This window comes from Alligator sinensis, unplaced genomic scaffold (genome assembly GCF_000455745.1).
Source record: "Alligator sinensis unplaced genomic scaffold, ASM45574v1 scaffold81_3, whole genome shotgun sequence".
Taxonomy (NCBI): Eukaryota; Metazoa; Chordata; order Crocodylia; family Alligatoridae; genus Alligator; species Alligator sinensis.
The window spans coordinates 2,362,510-2,373,812 of record NW_005842088.1 but is presented as its reverse complement, the minus strand read 5'-3'; the positions used below and the strand labels follow the sequence as shown (position 1 = coordinate 2,373,812).

General features: G+C 42.8%; 1 protein-coding gene across 1 annotated transcript in view; it reads left to right on the top strand.

The window, feature by feature from the left end:
• PPARG (peroxisome proliferator activated receptor gamma) overlaps positions 1-7,872 on the top strand; it is a 102,666-nt gene extending 94,794 nt beyond the window's left edge. The window contains exon 7 of the mRNA XM_006023900.3: positions 6,111-7,872. Within this exon, the coding sequence (XP_006023962.1) occupies positions 6,111-6,358 (248 nt within the window). The 3' untranslated portion in view covers positions 6,359-7,872. The remainder of the gene's footprint in view (positions 1-6,110) is intronic.
• The last annotated feature ends 3,431 nt before the right edge of the window (positions 7,873-11,303 follow it).

The following is an 11,303-nucleotide window of genomic DNA, read 5'->3' as shown; positions in this document are numbered from 1 at the left end:
GTGGAGCAGGTCAGCCAGTCTGGCTGAGAAGAGCCTCCTCCCTAGGGGAGAGAGGTGGAGGCCATCTCTTCCCAGCAGCTCGCTGCCTCTCTCGCCAAAGAGCGGGCTGTGGTCATGAAAGCCAAAGCCTTCCTGACGACACCAGCGCTGCAGTATTTGGTTGACCACATAGATCCTCCTGTCCCTTCTCAGCCCATAGCCTGAGACTGGGAGGATCGACGAGAACACTACCTGTGCCCCCAGACCCTTAAGCCCCGCTCCCAAATCCCTGTCGCGCCTCATGACCTGGCTGGGAGTGCTCCGAGCAGTGTCATTGGTGCCCACATGAATAAGGAGCATGGGATAGTGGTCTGTGGGTTTAAGGAGCTTTGGGATCCTCTCCGTAATCTCCCGGATGCGGGCCCCCGGGAAGCAGCAGACTTGCTGGGCTAAGGGGTCGGGGTGGCAGATTTGCCCCTCAGTCCCCCTCAGGAGGGAGTCTCCCACAACAAACACCTTACGTTTTGTCTTGGGGAGAGCAGGGGCAGTAGCTGCAGTTGGGACCATGTTGCCTGAGTTAATGAGTTCCAACCAAATACTTGTGTTAATGAGTGAGAAACAGGAATAAGATTATTTAAAGACTTCTATAATAATCAAAAAGTGAAACCAGGCCATTTTGCTAAGATTTTCTGAGCTGGATAAAAGGTACATTATTAGCAAACTGTTGCACTCAATTTTAATAATCTGAGATTATGAAAAACAGATAAAAATATAGCCTCAAAAATATGATGGTTACCATGATGGCTCTGTCATGGGACTGCATCCTGAATTTACAGGGAATGGACTTGGTTCTGTCTGCTCTTGATTAAAACTGTGTAATTGTCATATAAGTTTTAAAACATCATTCTACTTCACTCCTTTCTCATGTTGGTCATTTCTCACTTCAGCAGTTGCCACCTATTCCTCCTTGGCCTCCTGTCACCAAATATCTCCTCAGTGAAGTCTTTAAAAATGCCACTTCCAAAAGTCTTCTGTCCTGTCACTCCTATTATTGGTTCCCTTTGCTGGCTTCCTCTCACTCTGTTCTTTTTTTTTCAATTTCAAAGCTCCTATCCATAATTTGCTTTTCATTTATCTCTAATCCCACTCTCGTTTTCTGCTCATCTGAAGTCTCCCAGGTAATCTTCACCTTCATATTGCCCTCCCACTTTTGTGTCTTCTTCCACAGGGCCTCCTCTGCCTGGAGCATCTTGTGTTGGTGTCCTCCTTCCTACCAAATACCCTGTGATGAGCCTGTCAAAGTCAGGACCTGAATTCTGACTGAATATCAGTTGAATTTGGGGGTCTTCATTCCTTTACGCTCTTTGGAAAATGCTAGCCTAAATGCAGACATTCTGAGTTTGTTTCAGGGACCCTGAAAGTCAGATTTAAGAATTATATTTGCTTGTCTTGATGTGGATTTCGGTCTGAGAAACTCACCCTAAAAATTCCTACCATTAAGAGAAACAGGGGAAATGGAGGATAATCTCAAAGGAAATAAAGGGTGAAGTCTTTGTTCTTATATTATTGTACACTGAGTCATACTCTGTTAGTTCAGAGTTCATCTGCAACCCACAGCGATGTTTAAAGCTACTGCATTCCAAAAGCCTTGAAATATTAAGAGTTGGGAGTTTTCTGGAGGATAGTTTGGAGATCAAATGGATATTACACCACCTTTAACAGGCCCAGATAGTCTAAAAACCAGTCTCCATAAATTGTCCCATTCCTCTAGATAGTTTAAAAAAATATTTTGAAATTATTGTCAAAGCCCTCTGGAAAACCAGTAAGAAGGAATTGTTTGCTTACATATTGTTTTTCTGATTGCAGTTTTCTCACACTGCCAGATTTGGGGGCCATAAAAGTATAGTATTACAAGTAGACTTGCATGCATTAGTGACCTCTGGCAACCTTGTGCGGGTTAATAACTAGCAATAGAGAGCTGCAAGGGACCTCTAAGGCTATGGGGTCCCATGCTGTGTCAGGCAAGTAGGTCATATAAATGCAGTCATAAAGTTTTGAAGTTCATCTTAAAAGCAGTTGGGTTGTGTGCCCTACATCTTATTGGAAGGCTGTTCCCAAACCTCACTCCTCTGACAGAGTGCCACTGCATTTGTTTCTGTGCCTTCTCAAAACATTGTCTTTTAGTGTGTTAGGATTGAATTTGCCTCTTCATGACACTGGTGGTTCATAGCCATCCTGTGATGGATTAATACATCTTGGACTCCTTCTCTGAAATTTCTGAGGAGTCACAGGTTATATCAAGAATTCTTGGTATTAGTCACTGAATTGAGTGTATGACCTTCTAGTAGTATAAAATGTCATTCTATCCCAGTGATTCCAGGACTCAAGGTTGTCCAGTTCCTCTTTTATGCTATTTCCATCTACCTTTGTATTGAAAATACCTCCCAAATGTGTAGTGTTGGCAAATTTCATTTGCTTATTTAAATAAATCCAGACATTTATATATAAAGAATATTTATGGATTAAGTTGGAGTCCCAGTTTCCTTTGCATTATGATTTTGGGATTGTAATCCTGCTATCCAATATAGAGATGTGAAAGCTAGAAACAAGCTTGAGCCAAAACCTCAAATCAAAATGCTCCTGAACTTTGAAACTCAGATTTTGCTCCATGTGTGTTGGCTGCATCATATTAACTATCTGTCTGAGAAGAGCTGGGAATAGCACAAACACTGCTCTTATTTAGGAGAGATCATTGTAAGAAAACTTTATCTCCACAACCACCCAGAAACAAAGCAACTATTTTAAGTAATTGAATCCCAATGATTTGATTTCAGAATAGTGGAGCCCTGTCTTTTAAGAGTGGTGGGCCAGGTGCTTGTGATTCAGTTGCACTGTGGGCTACCATTCTCCCTCCATACACATAGCCTGATAGGGGAGGTGAGGAGGAAGAGAAGTGTCTGTCTTTGCTAGAGGAAGGGGACAGAGGGAAGTGGGGAGAGAGAGGAAGAGTTTACCTCTGGTTGTGGAGGGGGATCAGTGGCATGGGTGCAGGGAAGGTAAAGGGACATGCCAGATCGAGCTGTACACCACTGATCCCCTATGCTGCTGGTTGGATCCTATCACTCTGGGGGCTGGATCTGATCCACAGACCATAGCTGAACACCATTTCTTAAGAGCAGTACCTGCAGAACTGCTGATCTAGCCTTTGACTGTGGCCAGGCCTGATTCTTCAGTAGACTAACTCTCCTTTATGTATATAACTCTTGACAATACAAAGGGATTCTTCCCATCTAGTACAGAGCTGGTTCCAGGACACGATACTAACTGTTCTCCATATCCTCAGCATAAGAGGCAAAGAGGGCGCTTAGCCACAGCATGCTGCACAAGAGCTGGTTTCTGCTTCTCTGGGGACTGCGATCAGCCCTGTCAGATATTAGATTAGCCTGGCTACTACTGACAGTGATAGCAGGCTAACACATCCCAGCACATGGAGATTATAATGGTGACTTGGAGTAGCTTGGGCCCAATCCTCCATTCTTACCTCACACACAGGGATTGAATAAATTAAAGTCTGGGGTAAAGTGTCTACAGTAAAGCCCGATCATTCTCCCTGCTAAGGCCATGTCTCAGGTGCCACAGCTGTAGACTAAGGTCATGTCTCAGGTGCCACAGCTGTAGCTACCGTGCAGACTTACTGTACAAACATACTTTTCACAGTGCTACTTATCTTGGTTTCAGATTACACCCGTGGAAGTGGTGCTTGATAAATAAAGCTGAAGTGTGAGAGAGAGCACCCTTTTTCCTGCAAATCTAGTGCTGAGCTAATGTTTACTCAGGATAACATACCTCATCAACCACTGCCAATATTGGCTAAGCTTCTTGTGACACGTATCTTGCAGAGTAATTAACCAGCAATGAATACTGGGTACCAATCAGCCACTTCTCTCCAAACTGGAGAGATCTCCATACAGAAGTCATTGAGACTGGTTGTATGTGTTGTTTTTTATTGGCTAATGCATGTGATTAATCTGGTTGCTAACCAGACAATTTTGCTTACATTACTAACTTGTGCTGTATCCTATCCATATCCTGGATTCTGATTGTCAAGATGCCATAACCATTGTAAAGTGGGTTTATCGTGTTATTCATTAGCAACCAAAGCATTAGCAAACCACTAGCTCTCATTGTCAAGCGCGAAGACACTTGAAGACACTGTCCTTATGTTTCAGTTTCTGTAGAATCAAGTCATATATAACTTGAAATTAGAAAAATAACCAGGAATCATGTTAAATGACAATGGCCACTGCCTAAAAAGAACCATGGAGTGGGAAATTAAGAGAGAAAATGGTCCTATTATAGAGTCTGTCAAATGGTTTCACATGAAGCAAACAACCCAAGACTCTTTTTAAGATATATCAAGATACCTCTGTGTCTGAAAGCAGCAATAAACTGGTATTCCCTAGCAGTAGAATGCCATTACTAAGTAAAAGAAAATGTATTCCCATACGCATAAAGATAGGGAGAGGAACACCAGTATCAGTACTAAGATGTAGCACAGAGTTTGTTCTTTGTAGACCTGAAACTAATAAAGTGCCAAAGTGCCCTCTTCAATCTGACTCTTCACACAGATTTAGCACTTCAAAGGGTTGTAAATATCCGGCACAGGATTCCTGTCATGGAGGAAATCTAAGGCGCTGACAGAAGTGGCATTTGTCATTCAATCAGCCTCTTGAAAGTGCTCTACAGCCATGCTGCGACAGAAGTACATGGCTGCAAAGTGCTTTAAAAGTGCCCAGTCATGCAACAAATTAACCCTCATCAAATGAGGGATCAGATGAAGGTGCCTCAAAACGGAGCACCTTTATTAACTTCCGTCAGTCCCTACACACAAGCAGGGCTGGACTGATGCAACTCAGGCCTGCCCCCTTTGCTGTCTGCAGGATGGAAGAGGGAGAAAGGAGGGGGAGGGAGCTGCAGGCTGGGTTTTGCCCAGCCTGAGCTGAAGTGGGGGCAGGTGTATTAGAGCCTTCAGCGGGGCTAGGGGAGACAGATTGCAGGCAGGCAGCTCCTTGGCTGGATTGGAGCTCAGTCCTGCACTTTTCCCTTCTCTCTGCCACTCCCCTCCCCACCCCCACCCCCAATCCAACAGGGAATGTCTGTTGGGTCAGGGGGTCTGTCTAATTCATGGTGCTTTCTATGAAGCTCCATGAGTTAGACGAAGGAGTTGCATGTCTGTCAATGCCCCTACAGTCCAACCTCAGTGTAATGTATGGCCTGGGAATTGTTCACTTTAAAGGGTTAGTCAGTTTGCTGCATCATGATAGTGGAAAAATCAGTTTCTGCATTTGGGATCATTAAAATAGGGGTTGTTGTAAACTGTACATTACCTTGAGGTTGTACTGTATTTGCTACCATGAACCTAAGAGAGACAGCCCCTGCACCAGTTGTACAAGCATCCTGAGGAGAAGATGTCACTGAAGCATCCTTCCTGCACTGCCATAATATCCATAAGATTCCTCTGGTGCTTGAGGTAGTGCAGCAAATAATTGGGATTATAAACAAACAGAGTATGAGCATAGCACAATTAATGCTAAAAACTTCAAGACTAGCAAGGTAGAGGAATAGAGATCCTCTGATCCAAATTTTGCCTTCTATTAGGTTGTGTGTCTTCCATTGAAGCTATTTCTAACTTGGCAGCTTGCTTTCCAGAGCCCATGCAATTTTTAAACTGCTGTAGTCAAACCCATTTGCAATTTTTTAAAAGGTAACAAACAGATTCATGTACCTATATTTTAATGATTCATTGTTGGATGACCAATTAAGACTGTTATCCTTCAAAGCATCTTTCTTTCTTACTCTCCCATCATGGAGACACTTGAAATCCAGGATGGACTATACATTGCCATAGGCTGCATGTATACCTCTACATAAGCAACTTTGATGTGCTGTTTCTAAGACTACTTTTTCCTTGTGAGTGCTCTAAAAAAGGTCTTGTTGAGAAAAAAAAAATCTGTATGGTTGTCAGCTGCTACTTTTAGAAGGCCAGCATGCTGGAGAAACCTTTAATAAACAAATTAGATTAAAATTTCTAATACAGTCAGTAACTCCCTGTCCTAACTTATTTTTTCTAGATCGTCCTGGTTTGTTGAATGTGAAACCCATTGAAGATATACAAGATAATTTGTTGCAAGCTTTGGAGCTCCAGTTAAAACTGAATCACCCAGAGTCATCACAGCTGTTTGCAAAGTTGCTTCAGAAAATGACGGACCTCAGACAGATTGTAACAGAACATGTGCAGTTATTGCAAATAATAAAGAAAACGGAAACAGATATGAGTCTTCACCCACTCCTACAAGAAATCTACAAAGACTTGTATTAGTGACCCCAATCATTCTAATCCACTGACATAATGTACGTTCTTCAAATTGCACTATTTCTTTGAGAGACCAATACATATCTAACAAATTACTGTGAAACAGCATTTTAAAAAGAGAGCTTTAGCATAGTAGATCTATTTTATGCATATGTTTATAAAGACACATTTACAATATACTTTTAATATTAAAATGTCTATATCATGAAATTGTTGACAGTATTTTCAGACTTAATTTTTAACTATCTTATTTCTACAAGAAAATTGCTTGTCCAATATGATTAAAACATCAGTGAAGCTGGTTAAACATGCAGTTAAGTTTTCAACTCAAAATAAAAGTCTTTTTCCACAAACATTTCTTAAGGGAACATTTAAGATATCTGGTTCTGTATGATTGAAATCTAAAGTCAGCAACAACAGCAGTGATTGAATTGTAGGTTACTGCAGTTTTTTTACTTCAAACTTAAGTTAGGCTTGTTGGTTCTGATTACATTTGTGCCCGTTTTAAAACCCCTTTATACTGCCAGAGTTGAGCAAAGAGGGTTAGTATGAACGTGAATCTGGCTCAGCCTTCATAGGTAAAACCAAAAGGGACAAAGTGAAGTCAGGAAATTATGTACTGTTTATCACACTTAGGAAAAGGGAGCCTTTGCAATTAACTCTTGCCAAGACCTTTCCACAGTATATGAGATACATCATCATTGAACAACATATTCATCCCAAAATGCCATCTAAAATAGAAACAAGGTGAATTCCAATAAAACAAAAGCAGGACTTAGATTTGCTTGTACAATCATAAACCTGCAATGTAATCTCCTGCTGCATTATTTTGCATTCAGATGCCAGCATTTAGCATTGGGAGGAAAGAAACTTAGAAATGTTCACTGATCATATGATTAGTCATGGTGTTACATGTCTTGCCCCCATCATCTCATGTAAGAATACCAGAAGGACTATATTTGGAGGTGATCCTGAATGAATCTAAGGGAAGCAGAAGTCACTTCCAACTTCTTCACTTGCCACCAGTAAGGAACCCCAGCATCCCAGCATGCTCTCCGTCCCTTTCCTGTGCTCTCTAGCTCGTGCAGGGGCAGGGTGTGCCCAGATGCTGCCCTGCCATGGTTCTTGAGGCAAATTTCTCCCTCTGTCCCCTCTCCGCACCCCCTCCCACCCCCAACTGGCAAACCCTGAGGACTGCAGCTCCATTTTGCCAGCCCCAGCCACACCTCCATGGCTTGCCTGCAGCCAGGCAAGGACACTCTCCCTCTGTCCCCTCTCTCCCTCAGACCCCCCAGGGATTTGGCTGCAGTCTCTGCAGCTTGCAGGGGGGGATTGATTTCACAGCATATCCTAGGGGGATGGGGGAGAGAGGCAAGCTAGAATCCTGTGTGCAGATCCAAGCCCTGCACTTGTGAGCCCAGGGTTAAGACCTGCAGGACCAGACTGAAAGATAGAAAGCATTGGCAAAGACCTGACAATCATCACACATGCTGGAGATGTAATTAAGGGAAATTGCAGACAGCTTCACCAAAGAATGCAGAGAGCTATATGCCTAAACAAAGCCTTTCTGAATGCCTGTCTGTAACTCTGCCCTCAGGATTAGTAAAACTAATTCTTGTCTTCCTGGTTTACATTTTAAATTAAACTAAGTTGTGTATGCTGTGTTTATTGGGCTGAATCTTAGCTTAGGCAAAGATTTTTGGTAGTTCCCTGTTATATGCTTTGCAAATTGCTATGTTCAATACATGATTGCTTCAGAGAAAGGACTTTTTCCCCAACCCCACTCCTCAGTCTGTCAGCAGCTCCTCCCCACCCCAGGCTGGTGATTAGCATCCTGTGCATCTGCTAGCTCCGGCTGGTGCCTGGCCGCGCCCCCTCCATTCAAGCAGGGAGGCATGAGAGCCTTGGAGGGCATCTCTCTTCCCTCCCTTTTGGCAGCAGCTGGTAGGCACGCTCTAGCATCCGCCAGCTTCTAGTTTGAGTCACTGCAGGCATGTGGCTGCATTTCCTGGTTTAACAGAGAATGTCTGTTCAGTTATTAATCAGTTTAAGCTGCGCAGCTTAGACTAACCTGCAAAGAGTGAATCAATACAGGCTCAGGCTTTTTGAATGTCTGTCCCTAGCCTAACAGTTTGGCTCAAGAAGAGAGGTGTATTGGTGTAATTAAAGGCACTGACAGATGTGCAGCCCTTGCTCTGTCTCATGGTGCCTTACATAAAGAGCTATGAGTTAGAGTGCCCCCCCGCCCCAACCCAACAGACCTGTGGAGTCTGGGGGGAGGGAGTGGGGGGAATTAGGCTTGGCTGCAGAAGCCCATGGAGCCTTCCGGCAGTGGAGGGATTGCCCCTGTCCCCCAGCCCTGCCCCCTCTCCCTCCCAGCCCTGGTGCTGTCGGCAGGAATGGAGGGGGAAGACAGGAGGGGGAGCAAGCTGCAGGCTGTGGTTTGTCTGGCCTGAGCTGGAGAGAGGAGGTGGGGTCATGAATCAGGGAGGCTGTAATCCACCCGCCCCTGCCCAGCTTGCAGCTTGCTCCACCCCTCTTCTCCCTTCCTGTAGACAACCCCAGGGTCAGGTGTGGGCTTCATCAGCCCAGCCCCGATCCCAACAAAAATGAATCCTATGGAACACAAGTTACCTAAGGTGCTCCCAAGTGGAGTGCCTTCATCTGGTCCTTCACTTGAAGGTTAATTTGTTGCATGATTGGCCACTTTTAAAGCACTCTGCAGCCATGCGCATGTGTCATGGCATGTCTGTAGAGCCCTTTCAGGGGGCCAGTCACATGAAACATGTAACTTCTGTCTGCCCTAAGACTGAAGGCCAGAAGAAAGCAAGGAACCAAAAGGCAACTGATGGAAAGATGTAAAGTAGGGAGTTGACTCCCCTGAGAATTCCTTATTGTATTGTTTTGTTTTTTATAAGTGACAAGGGTAATTACACCTAATGAATAGAGTTCAGAGATGCTGTGTAAGTGGACTAGGGGGTGTTATTTGCCTATGAATTAAAAATCCAGGTTGGATCTTCAGTCAGTGTGAATCTGCTCTGCTCCAGATCTGGCCTTAAAAAGTCTAAGCTGATGTAATTTACACAATGAATGGCCTAGAAGAAGGCATCAGAGCAGTTCCAAATTCCTGGAATACACAGCCCAATCCTAAAAACATTTCTAAAGCTACTGGGTCTCTGACTTGTGTAAGCATTATGCCCACTAGGAATTGTTTGCCAGTTTAGACTTCTGAATTGGGCTTTAAGGTTTAAAACCTACAAATAGAGTTCCAAAATCAGTGTGGGCACAGCTTTGATGTCTGCTCATCTAGCAAGGAGATCACCCCAGACACTTGTGATGTGACTGCCCTCCTGCAGATGGAATACTGCAAGATGGCAGCGGGTTTTGCTGTGATAGAACTTGCACAGTTCATGCACAGAATCGTGCACAGTTCAAACGAGGCAGATGGTTGCTTGCAGGGTATCAAGTTGTGATGGAGATTATACATTGGCCAATTTGTGGTTGTTAAGATTCAAAAAGGAGTGTTCTATTTTTTTAGTAGTTTTCCATAGGATATTTGCTATTTGAAGTTTGCTGCCTATCAACAGAGTGGGGAAACCCCTGTATAATCAAGGAGTTCATCCTCTCCTAAAAGATGTTGTATCAAATCTAGTTTAAATGGTTCCCTGCTATATATTTCCCACAGTAATGATACATAGCACAAATTATAAATCTGAAACTGCATATTTTGCACAATCTACCCAACAGTGGCTTCATTAGTAGTTGGGTGAGTAGCACAGAATTAGTTCCTGTGAAAAGAATAACTGCAGGGCAAGTTCTTATTAGATGTAAAACTAAAGTGCTTTCTGAAAAAGACAGTGGATGAAACTCAAAGAAAATTAAATTAAGGTCATGGCTTCATGACAGGAAAACATGTGTAACCAAAAAACACATTTACTCAAATTGCTAAACTGCTACTTTTCTTAAACATGCACATCTGTAACCAAGTAAAATTAAGCTGTGGCACATTTCAAATAAATCAGTGCAATACAGTCACACAGTATCTAGATTGTTATAGTTATCTGCAGGGTTCATAACAAAAAAGTTATGATTCTAAACAGTTACATAATGATTAGGAAGTCCCTCCTAAAATATTTTTTTCTACAAGTATAGGTCTTAAGGGAAAAATGTTCATTTAATGGACAATTGATATGTACTAATTTAGAATAAATGACTGTAGTGAAGATAGAAAAGCATTTTCTCAAAAATAGCATTTTTCTCATGTGAATTACATGAACAATTTTGGTCTAATTGTAAATACGTTTTGTTTCAATGGGATTTTATTTATTAAAAATAAGGAACTTGCTAATGGGAATTTATAAATGGGTTGTGAAATTTTCAGAAACTCTGGAGCTTAGGAGAGATGTCCCAAGCTGTATATCAACAACTTGTTTTTTGATTTTGAGAGCTACCAAAAAAATGTTGTTGCTAACACTTAGAAACACTCAGCAGGTATGTGTCTTCCTTTTCAAGACATTTTTAACCATGTTTGAATGTTACGCTCCCCCATGGTCGTCTGTCCACCATATTGTGGCATCTTCTAACACAATGTGGGAGAGTGAGCTTCTGTTACTTTTCTATGCATTCTAAAAACATTAAACCGCTATTCTGTCTCCTAGTTTAAACTCGCCTTTCTTTTTTAGGGGAGAAAATATAGAATTAAACAATAAAATGGGGAGGCAGGCACTGCTCACATGAGTAAAAACCATAGGTAGATCCAGGATTTTGAAAAGGGGAGTGTTGGATCAGAGACTGGTGCTGTGGGGGTGGCTGTACCCTGTGTCCCACCCCCCCAGCACACAGATCTTGTCACAGGAACAGCAGCCAGGTACATTTTAAGTCCCTGAATCATGTGTGAACAACCCCCACCCCATTTAGCCTTCCCCTTCTCTATATCCTCAGCAGCATTTTG